At 47.5% G+C, this 15,451-nt stretch overlaps 1 protein-coding gene across 1 annotated transcript in view; it reads left to right on the top strand.

Annotated features, from left to right (window-relative positions):
* Positions 1-8,005, top strand: part of LOC145401890 (calcium-activated chloride channel regulator 1-like) — a 106,410-nt gene extending 98,405 nt beyond the window's left edge. Inside the window, exon 8 of the mRNA XM_080273998.1 lies at positions 5,516-8,005. Coding sequence (XP_080130124.1) covers positions 5,516-6,918 — 1,403 coding nt within the window. The 3' untranslated portion in view covers positions 6,919-8,005. The remainder of the gene's footprint in view (positions 1-5,515) is intronic.
* The last annotated feature ends 7,446 nt before the right edge of the window (positions 8,006-15,451 follow it).

Raw genomic sequence — 15,451 nt, 5'->3', positions numbered from 1 at the left:
GGTGCCCTACCTGCTGCAGGGCCTCCTGCTGCTCTCAGGCCTCCTCTTAGTGTGTGTGATGATGGCCCCGCCACCTGAGAAAAGGAAGAGAGTGGTGTTGACTCTGGAGAAGAAACGGGAGATAATGGAGAAAATAGATGCGGGGTGGTCTTCTTCCCACATTCTCCGCGAGTTTAACCTGGCCTGGTCTACTTTGTTCGATATCAAGAGGTCCCGAGATAAACTCATGCAGTACACGGCTGACTTCTCGTTGAGAAGCAAACGCAACGTGGAAAGGAAGGTTATGTTTACCCCCAAGTTTGCAGAAATCGACCGATCCACGTTGATTTGGTATCGACAACAACGTGCTGCTGGTGTGATGGTATGTGGAACGGAGCTGAAGGCTGCTGCTGAGAAGTTCGCCAGGCTTCACAACGCCCTAGACTTCAAGGCATCCGAGGGTTGGCTCTTTGCATTCAAGTTGCGGCATGGCCTTACCAACCGTAAAGCACATGGCGAAGCATTGGACGCTAACAAGGATGGAGTTGACGAGTTTCGGCACAAGGTGAAGGGCTTGATCGACAGGGAGGACCTAACTCTCGGTCAAGTCTACAACGCTGATGAAACTGGCCTATTCTATCGCTCACTGCCAACGAACACTCTAGCCGAGGAGACGAAGCGTGTACCTGGCCGCAAGCTTTCCAAGGAACGGATATCTGCTTTGTGTTGTGCCAGTGCTAACGGCATGCACCGGCTTAAGCCCGTTGTTGTTGGCTGCACAAAGCAGCCTCGGTGCCTTCGTGGGGTGATGGATGTCCTTCCTGTCGTCTGGTACCATTCTTTGAAGGCATGGTTCACAGCTGTGATCTTCAAAGACTGGTTTCACCGTCACTTCGTCAAGGAGGTCATCCATTACCAGACGAAGACACTGGGAATCCCGCGCGACCAGGTAAAGGCCCTCCTTCTCCTCGACACTGCACCTGCCCACCCGTGCGACAAGGACTTGGTTGCTGAAAATGGCCGTATTAGGTGCATGTTTCTGCCACCTAATACGACTGCTCTCATCCAACCAATGGACCAAGGAGTGATCGTGGCAACAAAGCGCCTATACTGTCGGAAGTTCCTGGACAAGGTGATGGTTGTTCTCGAGGACGAGGACAAGTGCAGGGAGGGACAGGACACACGAGGCAAGCGGACTTTGGAAAACCTTCGCCACTACAACATCAAGTCTGCGCTGTACAACTGAGTTAGTGCATGGAAGTCCCTGTGAAGACTGGAAAATGGTTGGTCTCGTCTGCTTCTCGGAACGGATGTGGAGTACGATTTTCTAGGCTTTGACGTGGATGACTTCCATGCATGGCTACGTATGCACAGCGACGATGTAGATGTGGACGATGTTCATGAGTGGTTGGATGACGACGAGGGCAATCCTGGGTATCAGACATTGTCTGATATCGAGATCGCGTCTTCGGTTGCAGGTGTCATTACCGAACTTGAAGATTCCGACGCTGAAGGCGACGATGATGCAGACTCCTCTCAGCAGGACACTACTCCAGCCATGCCCAAGCTGAGCGCACTCCGGGAACATCTAGAGTTCGTCCTAGACTACCTGGAACACCCGGACTGCGACAGGGAGATGGGGCCCTTGGGACTCGTGGAGGAAGTGCGTTCTTTCAGGCAGTGCATCATCAATCGTCAGAATCGTCGGTCATTGCGTCAATCAACCAATGACAGTTTTTTCAGGCCCGTGACCCCCACTGTGCCCAGCCCTGGCTCCACTCTGTTGCCTCCCCAAGACAGGCCCTCATGCTCCGAGCCACAGCCCAGCACATCAGCTACGGTGGAGTCACCGCTCGACGTGAGTTTGCGGCTGTCTTCAGAGTCGTCTGCAGTGGGTACGCCATCACCACGACCCAGCGATGCACCCCTAGGTTGCCTGCCAGTGATACTCTCAGACTCTGACAGTGAATAAACAGCAAGAACTTCTCCACTAGACCACACGGGAATTTAGAGTATTGTGCAGTGAAAAAAACAATGTGTTGTGTTAAGGATTTAAAGTTGTGAGAGAAAAGACTCAATAGAAAAAAAATTTAACGTAAATAGACTTGTTTGTTTTGGCTTTGGAAAATTATATGAATGGGAAAAGTTAAAGTGCAACACTTAGTAAGTTACAATGGAGCATTATTTAGACAAGAGTGCATACTGTGAAGAGAACGGACTTCTGTGTGTTATTGACTAAGTTCAGTGCAAGACTTCAGGAACAGTGTACCGCAAGTGCTTCAGGAAATCGTTCTCACTGTCAGAGTCCGAGAGGAGGCGGTTATTCATCGAGGTGGCCAGGGACTTACTGTAAGTAGCCAGAATGTTTCATACTGTACTTTTTTCCATACTATACTTACCTCATTTCACTCTTTAATGTCCTTTATTGGTGTGAATAGGGTGTTAGTAGCTATGCATGTGCAGTAGGAATGTGTTTTTCTGAGTTAGGCTAGGTTAGGGTCCATAAGTACCAGAATGTTTATTAATGTCTGAACATACTTCTAAACCCTCATTTTATGTTTCTTTTGCATTTATTTCAGTCATTTATGTGCCTTATTGGTGTGATTTGGGTCTTAAATAGGTGCTATGCATGTCCAGAGGGAGTTGTATAGGTGTTTCTTTGAGTTAGGGTCCATAAGTACAAGTCCATAAGCTGGGGCCCAATATCCGGACAGAACCAATATCCGGACCTACCTATGGCTCTATTACGTCGGATATTGGAGTGATTACTGTACTGTATTCAACATGGTGGAAATATGGTAACCAGTTACTACAGAGTTTTTTACTTATACTCCCACATCATATTAGCTAGTACAGATTGCATGGGTGGATGGATTTGTCGGATGGGCAGGGCAGGTGGGGTGGTTGGGCAGTATTGATGGATGGGTGGGAAGTGTAAAATATGGTCCATGGCAGGAACAGATCCCTGGGGAGTACTATTCCTGGAGAATATATCCCAGGGAAAATGGGACCAAGGAGGAACATTAGTTCAACAGCTATAATGGGACCCAGGGGTTTTCTCCCACAGAGGAATTGGCCATCCATGGTCCTTCACAGTGCCAGTATGCACTGTTATAGGGTTTTACTCAGGCAACAATGAGTACCCCTGCTAGTCTTTTACATTAACCCCTAAAAGACTAGTGTTAGCATATGCTGTCTGAGGGTACTAGGGCCAAAAAGATGGGTGATCGCATATGTGGTCATGCCTTCCCCAAGTTCCCCATCCTCATCCTACCACCCTACCGTCACACCCACACACCACCCCCAACCCACCACTCCCACCCACCTCACTGCCCCACCAGAACCCCCACCCCCCACCATCCCCAATGCCCCCTACTCCCCACCACCCCAATGCCCCCTTACCCCCACCACCCCAATGCCCCCTTACCCCCACCATCCTCAATGCCCCCATACCCCCCACCATCCCTAATGCCCCCTTACTCCCCATCACCCCTCACTCCAATCCCCCACCCCCCCACCCCCACCCCCACCCCACTCCCCACTCCCCACCATCCACCACCATCCCCAATGCCCCCCTACCCCCACCACCCTCAATGCCCCCTTACTCCCCTCCACCCCTCACTCCCATCTCCCACCCCCCACCACCACACCCAATGCCCCCCTACCCCCACCCCACTCCCCACCACCACACCCAATGCCTCCCTACCCCCACCCCACTCCCCACCATCCACCACCACCCCCAACATCCCCCTACCCACCACCCCACTCATCATCATCTACCACCACCCCCAATGCCCTACCCCACATCATCCCCACCCCCACCCCCATACCACTCCCCACCATCCACCACCACCCTCAATGCTTCCTACCCCCCACTACCCCCAATGCCCCCTTACCCCCCACCACCCATCACTCCCATCCCCCACCCCCACCCCACTCCCCACCATCCATCACCACCCCAATGTCCCCACCCCCCACCACCCCCAATGCTCCCTGACCCCCCACCACCCCCAATGCTCCCTTACCCCCCACCACCCCTCACTCCCATCCCCCACCCCCACCCCTCACTTCCAACCCCCACAACCACCCCTAATGTCCCCCTATCCCTCACCCCCCCTCACCTGTACCCCCCACCCCACTCACCACCATCCACCACCACCCCCAATGCCACCCTACCCCACATCATCCCCACTCTCCACCATTCATCACCACCCCAATGCCCCCGCCCCCCACCATCCCCAATGCTCCCTTACCCCCACCACCCGTCACTCCCAACCCCCACCACCACCCCCAATGCCCCCCTACCCCTCACCCCCCCTCACCTCTACCCCCACCCCACTCACCACCATCCACCACCACCCCCAATGCCCCCCTACCCCCACCCCCCATCTCCTACCCCCACCCCACTTCCCACCACCCCACTTCCCACCACCCCCCACATCCCTCCATCCCCCACCATTTCCCCACCACCCCCTACCCCCACCCCCTACCCCCACCCCCTACCCCCACCCCTACCCTCCTCCACCTCCCACACTGCCACCTTCCAAACAATCCCCCATCCCCACTTCCCTACCCCCCACCCCAGCCACCTGCCACCCCCACAAACCCTCCACCATATCGCAACCGCTGATTGTGCCCCTCCTGAGCATACGTCTTTTAGGGGTTAAATGTCAGCCACCACCATGCAAATATCTATACAGTACTGTATTGTAGGAGGGATTAATTTACTCAAGACATTAATATATGATGGATTACTTGTACTCAAGACATTAATAATGTATTGCAACCCAGTAAATCTGTATCTATTTGTCTGTGTGTAGCCATACACCTTGATCCCGTAAGGGGTGGCCACAGACAAATCGCTTCCATGTAGCCCTGTTCCTTGCCATTTCACTGCCCTCCCCCCAGCTGACACCTTTTTCTCATATACCTCTCCACTCCATCCCTTCATCTCATCATTGGTCTCCCCCTCCACCTCGCTCACATACACTCTCCTCATTAAGCCAGTGTCGCACTGGGCAGAAAACGGCTACCGTGTTAGCCGTTTTTGCAAGCCAAATGACCAACAGTCAGTGGGATTCAGCTTGCTAGGAGGTTTGTTGCTGCAATAAGGACTCAAATGAGCTCAATATCATTTTTCAACATGTTTTTAACTGTGAATGAAATATTTAATTAGATCAGGAGGTAAGTTTAAATGAAAGCAGTTCACAAAAGTGGCTAACATGTTAGCCACTTTTGCCCAGCGTGACTCCACCTTTAGTCTCTTGCTCTCCATCCTCTCCACATGGCCAAACCACTTCAGTTTATTTCTCCTACTGCTTTCTATCACATCCTCATCCACACCACATTCCTCCACTTCCTTATTTGGCAGTCTGTCTCTCCATATAACTCCACATGCTCCTCTCAAATAACTCACTTACACTGCTTTCACTCTTGACTAGTGTCCTTCCAACAAGGTCTATTAGTTAGATTTTATTAGCCTTCATTACCTGGTAGGCATACATACATTTTGTAATGACACTTTTCCTTATTTTAGGTCCAGACATAGCACAAGGTGATGGCGTCTACTCACGTCAAGTACCTGGTCTGGTGAAAGGTCAGTACAGCATCACAGTGCAGGTGGAAGGGGAGGTGGAGGGAAGCAAGTTCACCAGACATGTGCGGGTGGGATTGGTGGATGTTGAGGGATCCCCACCCACGCGTGATGCACTCCCGCCTGCACGTGTTGTTGATTTACGAGCATCTCTCTTACCTGACAAACCCAATCAAGTGGGTTTCATGTGGACTGCACCTGGAGGGGATTTGGACTATGGAAAGGCTGATCGTTATGTGGTTCTGACAGCTAGCACTCAGCGTGAACTGAGAGAAGGTGGAGGGGTGGTGGTGGAAGGCTGGCCCAACCCAATGCCAGCCCCATCTGTCCAGCAACACACCCAGACTTGGCAGCAGTATGATACCGTGACCTATCTTGCCCTGTATGCTGTGGATGAAGAGGGAAACACAGGGGAACTCAGTAATATTGTAGCAGTTTTTGTGCCAGCTCCACCCACCACCACTGCTTCCCCTCCACCCTCACAGCCTCCTGCTGCATCTGCCAACACCTCTGCTGTGATGGAGGGTAATGGAGGCCCAGTGTTAGCGGCCCTTGACACCCGCCAGTTGGCAGTTGTGTTTGGTTGTATTGGTGGTTTTTTGATAGTTGTGGCTGTGATTGTCTGCTACTGCACAGCTGCCCATCGCCGCCACCGCAAGGCTGCTGCCGCAAAGAAAACCCAAGAGACACCTGATGCATATAGTGTTACAGTAACAGTTGCCTCAAAAGACCTCAATGATGGCAAGGAAGCTCTGAAGGAGGGGATGAAAAAGGAGTACATGAGTCCAGTTGAATCCTGGTCTGCCTCACAGCTTTTAAGTGGCCACCAAGACAAGCGGGCCAGTGTGTCAGGCCGCTCTGACAACACCTCTGACCACTCGGCCTCAACCAAGAAAAGCTATGGTGGATCATCAGGACCTTTGGAATATTATGGTGATGGCCAGTACCAGTACCGCCATCCTTCCTACCCAGAGCACTACCCAGCACCTAGTGACGGTTACCCAACACCCACTGAGGGCTACCCAACACCAACTGAGGGTTACCCGAATGAGGGTTACACTGTTCCCATGGAGGCTCGATCATACATGAGCTCCCAGCCCTCTGACTCCTTCCTGTCTGTGTCTTGTGATCTCCTGCCATCCTCCAGTGGACCACCAGCCTATGCAGCCTACCCAACATATGATGCTTCGCTGCGATCAACTAAGGTGCCACCACCCATTCCACCCAAGCCCAAGGTCCTGTACACTCCTGAGCCTTACATTTATGACACTAACTCCCTCGATCCTCATTCTTCCACGCCGTCAGTTACATCAGAAAAGCGAGTACGTAATGTTACCATGGTGTAGTAATTATGAGCCCTCAAATATATAAAATACAAAGCATCATGGGCCTTTGAAATGTGAATAACTCCAAGACTCAGAGGCAGATTGATGCAGTCCAGCATATGGCATTATTAGTATTTAAGATTGTGGTGTTCTAGCCACCTGCTAGTAAGATAAGGAAGAAACTGTTTAAGAACTGCAAAAAAAATACTCCTCCATGTGAGGATAAGTAGCCATGAGAAACTACTGTTTCTCATATACGAAAGATAATGAAACGTGTAGTGCATTGACGAACAGGATTTTATTTTGGGATATGAAAACACAAGGGAAACTAAAGTGTGCTAAATTAACTCTATATTGATGCTGTATGAGACCCTAGCCTCAGGCCCCTACATGTTGAAGGGGTAATATGTGATTGACTAGTTTTAACAGTTTCATTATCCATCTAGTGTCCCTTCACTATCCCTGCTCAGTCATTTGTGATATTAGTGTACAAAAGTTTCATTGCAACAGTGTGTGTTTCAGCTGCTCATGAGGTCAGTGCAGAGCCTGGTGATGCAGTAGTGGGTGTGACAGTAATGGCTGTTTGCAAAAAAGTTAAATCACATAATGAAAATCAGTGTCTGACATATCTGTATCATTACTAACATCACTTTAATGTGGGATGCAGGCAGATCACATGAAACAACCACAAGCCTTCCACAAATATGCATCAGAATTTTGAGGCTTGGCTTCCCCTTCACCATCTGACATTTAATTTAGCCATGAATATAGTGTTTTTTTACATTGTTGTCAAGGATTACAGTAGTGTGTCCTGTACACACCAAACACTTTTGGAAGTACGTGCACTAACTGTTTCCCCTTCAAGTAATTTAGAGTGATTAAACAAATTCAGTAGTTAGTCATGTACCTCATCATTATGGAAGAAATTACATTTTGAAGGTATTGTACAGTCCCCCCAATAAGTGATGGCAGAGTTTCAGATTGCTTCGGCCACCCTGCACTGCCATACATTCAATGAAATCATAGTGAACATAAGGTAAAAATTCTGTGCCTTCTTCATATCAGATAAAATATATATTATATCAGGTTAAGAGTTATGTAAAATAAATAACACGAAGCAGTGATACGGGTCTATAGAAGTTAACACTTTGATACATTTCCCAATTTGAATGATTGTGTAAGCATGTATTCCTCCACACATGGCGCACAGGATAACCCCGTGTTCCTGATGTATTTGCCTCCCAGGATTTCAAATATAGATGCTCTAGTTTTGAAGACCTGTTAAGGAAAAGTCTTGTGATTGCAATACTCTACCTTATTTTCAGTTGCTATGGTGATGATATAGCAACAACATGGGTGCCACAACAGTGAAATTATTCTTAATAAGGATACCTTGCCTGCAGCAGCAGCAAGACCATTCTGCCTTTTATTCCTTGTCTTCTCCTCACTTATAATAAGTATAAACAGCTACTGTATTCCCAGGTGATGGTAAATTTTTTTCAGTTTTAAGGAGGTATGACAGATTTTACCTTTTTCTCCTACATTAGGCAATAAAGAGGACCAAAATATGAGTTTATTTATAAACTCTTGTAGTGCAAAAGCACATATCTTTTGCTATCTTTTAATCTGTAATACCAGTACCATTCTTTTTAAATAAATCGCACTGTCCTGCTTAACTGAAAATGCTGATTTGGAAGTTTTGAACCTGGTGATATGTTTATGAACTTAGCTTTTTATTACTCATGCCAATCGTTTATGCACTAAGGATACTAAGCTGTGACACATGTTGGCATTCTCAGACATTCTCAAAGGAGCTCTGACTCTCGGCAAGGTTTCGAGGTTCTTTGCTGTATATCTCATTCACTGATAGTCCTCTGGTTTATAGTAAATCCATCAGAGAATTTTCCTAGTGGAAAACTGGCCAGATGTAGTGTAATAACTGCATTTCTTTGAGAAAAGTTGTCTTCTTCTGTGCATGTTGATTGAACCAATTAAAATAGTCTATAACTTACTCTGCTTTCCTGCTTTCTGTCATCACCCATGGAGACAATAGAAATGGAAATACATGATCGTAAATTATTCCCTAGTACTGTGATGGAAATTATAAGTAATACAGACTGATTATAAATGATTATTGAATTTCTTTTCTTTTCAGATCTACACTACTTAAAAATTATTGCGTGTTACTAGATTTAAGCTCTGCAAATTATTCCTGACTGTCCCTGAGCGATAGCTCTAAAATTTCATTAGTTCTGTTTAGAATTTCCTTTTATCATAACGAACTGTTTCCTTCAAGTTTGAAATATACCAATACTTTAGCATTTACTTTATGGTTTTTTGTAACAATTTTACTTAACAGGTTTCGCCTTGTAATGATAAAAGATTATGTGCATTACTGGCGACCAAAATCTCCTGGATACTCTGCCATCACTTCTTAGGGCAACTGTACACTGCTCTTCTGTATTTAGTATGCTGAATATGGAAGTCATGAACAAGATTTGAACTTGTATCATAAAATCCACACTTTCTTTACTCTGGAAGTGGCTACAGAGTGAACTTTGTAAAATAATAATTGTATGTAAAAAGTGAGATAGATGTTTAGAGTAGCCTGTTATACTGTAATGAAAGTCCATCTGGATTTTATTCCTCAAAATACAAAAACATGTATATTCCATGTGATAGAATAATAACTCATTTTGAATTTGTTTTACATATTTTTATGAAACTTTGCATTCTAAAGTATCTATCTGAAGTTCTTATTTTCATTACTGGACTGTTTTGAATGCTGACTGTGACAGAAGAAGAGGAACAAGAAATTTGAGATCAAGGGAGGAGGGGGGAGGGGGCAGAGAGAGAGAGAGAGAGAGAGAAAAAAAAAAAGACTAAATAATATGAAGGAGACCAGATTTCAGTGGCTGGGGAGCAGTGATGTGCCAAAATATGTAGGCCAAGGCAGGAGTCTAGATCAGTATGGTAGCTTAACACTTCTGTACATTAAAAGGAAATATACAGGGTGGTCCATATATTACACATCTCAGTTTTGGTGCACTGTGGGGACAGCTCAGTCAGCATTTCCAGTTTCTGCCCCGCATCAAGTGTCAGCTTCTTTTGTTTATCACTGTAAATTCATAGTTAATTAGTAATTTCATGAAGCATTCTATATATCTGCACTCCCAATATGGGCAAACCAAGCCAGTCCCCAACAAGATAGTAATTTACAGACCAACCTGTATATGTTTTCCAGCATTGTCAAACAGTTACTATGGTCTACTTTTTTCAGTCTTTGTGTACTCTTTTACTTGAGATGACCCCCCAGTATAATGGCTGTTTTCTTTAAATTCATCCTGGCTCCCTCTATAGTCTTATTATTTTTAGGAAGGGCCTTTCCTATTTAACCCCTTAAAACTAGGTGATGTCCTCTTCATTTTTTTCTTGCTGTCACTTGACCATTTCACTCAGTACTAGCAGGGGTACCCGGCATTGCCTGGGTCAAAAAGGTGAACACTCTGATCCTATCTGTTCTAGTTCAATCTTTCCTTCTACTCCAGAAAGACCAAGTACTTCATATGCTTACGAGGAGGGATTGTTAGAGGTCCAGGAACTTTCTATTTCAGCTTTCGCAGACTAACCTACAGTATTTAAGTGCACTTGTTTACTATTACCGGTGACCTCAAATGACCTCAGAGGTCAACTGACCATTGACCTCAAATAACTTCAGAGGTCAACCTTACAAGCCCTATGTCTGAACCGGAGGTCATGTGAGTCTCCATGCCAAAAATTGGGTTGCTGGATCCAGTCATTCGAGTATGTATTACAGTACCAGTGACCTCAAATGACCTCCGACCGGTGGCCTCAAATGACCTCGGAGGTCAACCTCACATCAACTGTGTCTGAACTGGAGGTCATGTGAGTCTCCATGCCAAAAATTGGGCTGCTGGGTCCAGTCGTTCAAGGTTTATTACCAGTAACCTCAAATTACCTCCGACCAGTGACCTCAAATGACCTCAGTCAACCTCACATAGCCTATGTCCAAACTGGAGGTCATGCAAGTCTCCATGCCAAAAATTGGGCCGCAGGGGTACCCGGCGTTGCCCGGGCCAAAAAGGCGAACACTTCCGTTGACTTCAAATGACCCAGATCTGAATTTTGACCCCCTTAAAACCATCCTTGGGTCACCCTGATTCAGAACATATATGGGTCTGGGGGTCTCTGGCCCTTGGTTTGGGCATGATTGAAGAACAAACAAACAACGTGGCTCTTTTATATATATACCGGTAGCTACGGATGTGGAAAGTATTTAAAATTTTTGGGGTAAATGAAGGCCATGTGTAACCCTTCCTGTTCAAATAGTATCTCATAAATCATATACATACAACAATCTGTTGGTAGCAAGAATATATTATATTGAATGGGTAAAAGCATATTCAAAATCCAAACAAATCATCCTTTTTCTTATTTCAATCTGCCATTCCAATACACCTTTTACCCAGCTCCTCCTCTTCAAAGTATTGTAGCCTACCTCTCCACTTCCAGCCATATCATCACTTTCAGATAATTTTATTGTGTGTTTTTTTTTTTTTTTTTTTTTTTTTTTAAAATACAAGGGGAGTTAGATATAACAATAATAATGTCAATAAAATAACAAGGTAGCAAGATTAAAACTAAAGTAAGGCCACAACCACACCAAATGCTTGCTAGCTTGCAAGGGCATAGGGCAGGAGTTCTGCATTACCGTAACCTATACAAGTGGCTGCATTGGAAGCAGGCGAGAACTTCTATGGATTTCATTAACAGATCTCCCACCCACTTCCGCCCAGGCCAACAAGCATTGGTGTGGATGCAGGAGGTTAACTTTGGCATTCTACCACTTTCAACTGGTTCCATTCCCAATCTTCTTTTCCAACCCCCTCCTCTCTACTATTAGCTGCCAGCCGGTCACTTTCTCTAGTCACTCCTGTGTGCTAATGACATTATTGGATGACTGCTACATAGTGCTATGTTTGTGCAATCTTGTATATATTTGTATAAACTGTTATGTGTTCATTTGCACTTGTAAATTGTAAATAAAGTTGAATTCAATACTGTCCATCAGATTCCTCACATATTATTATTATTTTTTTTATAGTGTGTGAGTTGTGAAACAAAGTAGAATACAATTATATACAAAGACACATAAGATATAAGTGTGCTTCACATACTGAAATTGATTTTTTAGTTAGCAGTGTATGTCTTCATAAGTCGTAAGGATGAATGTATGAAGGCTGCTAGGATGTTGTGAATGCCCTACAACAGTCTGACACTGCCACAATTCTAGACCACTGTAACATACACCTTGTTTTTCCCCATCCCACAGGTAGAAATGAAAGGGATCCATGTCAGGTGGCTAAGGCAGCCATAGTGCCACTGTTCCTTAAGTCCCCGTCCACACGAGCAGGCAGTGCACGACAGGCAAACATTGTTACCAAATCACGTTCCACACAACATTGTACTTTTGGTTTTAAATGTCCTGCCATGGTTCTTACTGTAACCAATGTTGTCGTACTGCTCTCAGTTCCACTGCTATGCTGGATGTTTTTAGCCCGACTTCTCGTTCTAAAGACTCCAGCGACTGAGTGGGGTCCTCTTTCTAGACCGGAATTAGAACACTTACAAAGGAACAGGGCATAAAAACTCGGCAGATGCCTTAACACACATATTGCCTTAGTCCAACTTCTTTACAATATACATACAGTGGTACACTGAATATGGATGGGGTATAGTGACAGGTTAGTTAATATCGGTACATTATATCACCTGGGCACTGTGCTTACACCTGAGTTACTACATAAGAGAATATCACATAAATATGGTGAATCTGTTCATACACTTGGTTTCTTGGACTCTGCGTGGTATGTTGGTCTCTTTGCACTTGGGAATCACCCACACTAGGATATTACTCTGCTTCTAAGGTGCTTAGGTATTAACACAGCACTCTGGGTAAACTGGGGTAGAGACATTAAAATACCCACCGCCGCCGGACCACCCACCCCGCCACCCCCCACCCCACCACCAAGCCACTACCACATCGTCACCCCAGGAGGACACCACGGTGGGGCTAGTGACCCGGAAGAAGAGGGTCACTGGGACACTACTGTCCTGAGTCCCTCTTCCTCACAACTATCCCAACACCAGGTAAGCGGGAAGAGACAACGACCCCGCGAGCAGGGCAGCCATCACCAGAATCGGGGAGGGACTAAACTAGATTCAGTCCCAGGTGACACCGCGCTCATGGCCATTGTACGTGACGGGGAAGGAGTGGCCACTGTACGCCCTTCAGTTACCTCCTGAAGGGCAGGCAGGCCCAAGGCTACAGCCAAAGTACATACCAGGGTAGACAGACCCACGCCTACGGTCTCAGTATGTACCGGAGAGGGCGCGGCCTCTGTGCACCCCTCTCCTGCCCTTCTCTCTTACGGGAGCAACACCACGCTCACAGCCATTGTACGTGACGGGGAAGGAGCGGCCATTGTATGCCCTTCAGTTACCTCCTGAAGGGCAGGCAGGCCCAAGGCTACAGCCAAAGTACGTACCAGGGTAGATAGACCCTCGGCTACGGTCTCAGTAAGTACTGGAGAGGGCGCGGCCTCTGTGCACCCCTCTCCTGCTTTTCTCTCCTACGGGAGCAACACCACGTTCACGGCCATTGTACGTGATGGGGAAGGAGCGGCCACTGTACGCCCTTCAGTTGCCTCCCAAAGGGCGGATAGGCCCATGGCTATGGCCGCCGTATATACCAGGGTAGATAGACCCAAGGCTATGGCCTCAGGACGTACTGGAGAGGGCGTGGACTCCGTGTACCCTTCTCTTGCCTTTTCCTCTTTCGGGAGCAGCACCGCCAGCACAGCCATTGTACGTGCGGGGGAAGGAGCGGCCACTGTATGCCCTTCAGCTGCGAGCCCTAAGAGTAACGAAACCGCACTCACGGCCATTGTATGTGACGGGGAAGGAGTGGCCACTGTACACCCTTCACTCGTGATTCCAAAGGCCTTCCCGACGCAGGAAGTCCCTTGCGCGGCCGACCCCTTTCCTCTCGGCTGCGTGGGATGCCCTTTGTCCCCTTCTGGGAGTGTTGCCCCAGAGATGCTGCCAGAGTGGTGGCGTGGCCCGATACAGGTCATACCACCTACCCCTGAGAAATCCCTGCCCCTGCCGGACACCCGACGGAGACGGTGCCGCAGCTCACCCCTATCGGCGCCCCCCCTACAGGCAACCGCAGTCCCAGGACCCCCAGGCCCGACCAGCAGCCCCCAAGTCCGGGCAACCCAGGCTCTCTCTCTCCACAGAGCCAGAGGCGACAGGCCTGCCTCCTACAGCTGTTTGGCCCCAGTCCCGAAGGCCACCTCTCAGGTCGAGGCCCCCAGACCGGAGGGCCTCCCTGCACCCCACCGACAAGGCTACAGTACGAAGGCCTTCTCGCAGGTCGAGGCCCCCCAGACAGGAGGGCCTCCCTGCACTCCACCGACGACCAGGACCCGGGCAGTGTATTGCCCCCTGCAGGAAGGCTCCCTGTAGGGCCTCCCCTTCACGCCCGGACGCCGTAGTGAATTATATCCAGGAAAAATGGGTAAAATAGTGACATTAACGCCTCTTGTGTCATGAACAGTCGAGACGGGAATATAACAGTGAATAGTGAGGGCCAGAACAATACAGTGACAAAGTTACCAATAACCTACTAAGGCCCGATACCCGGCAGAATAGGAAATAGCCCAAATCCCAGACAAAAGAACTTATAGAAATCGTGGACCAAGACTAGGGTGCGTGGGAGAATTAAAAGTCTATGAATAAGTGTCGTCGCGACTAAGTGACTCCATCAAGCGTCGCGACCCGCACCCTATCCAGTTATAGTAATATTCACCCTACTAACTCTTGGCCCTGTCCACCCCTAGTGCATCGGACTCAAATTATATAATACCAATTCTGCCTATACACGAAATACGGGTATCACGATATTGTAATTAATTACCTAAGTGTAAATGAGGAATACTGTGTCTCAAGTGTAACTGTCAACCTTGGTGTTAAAGGCTAACTCTGTGTCCCTGTCTACTGTATATCCAATACCTCTCTGTTTTATATTGTAACAGTGTAGGAATTAAGCCAACAGATGTGTTAAGGTATACTGCCTGGTTTTTATGTCCTGTTCCTTTGTGGGTGCTTTACTTCCGGTCCGGAAAGAGGACCCTGCTCAGTCGCTGGTGTTCTTAGGACGAGAAGTCGGACTAAAAACACCCAGCATAACACTGGTGGCAGCGGTGGGATCTGGATCCAAATAAAGCACGGAGGAACGATAAAGGAAACTTGCACAATGGCAGCCAAACCTCACATCCAATTGCCAAAATTCAACCCGGAGCAATATGACATTGACGTATACTTGGATATGGTCAAACTCCTCCTAGACACCAGATTCGACACCGACAGAGAAAAGATAGCCGTCACACTACCCAACCTGGGCAAAATAATTGCTACTGTAACTCCGAAAATCGTCCCAAGACTAAAATAGGATCAATTCAAACAAATT

The sequence above is a fragment of the Coenobita brevimanus genome, chromosome 57 (genome assembly GCF_032717465.1).
Source record: "Coenobita brevimanus isolate Jiangsu-jjx chromosome 57, ASM3271746v2, whole genome shotgun sequence".
Lineage (NCBI taxonomy): Eukaryota > Metazoa > Arthropoda > Malacostraca > Decapoda > Coenobitidae > Coenobita > Coenobita brevimanus.
This window is presented reverse-complemented; position numbering and strand designations above follow the sequence as displayed.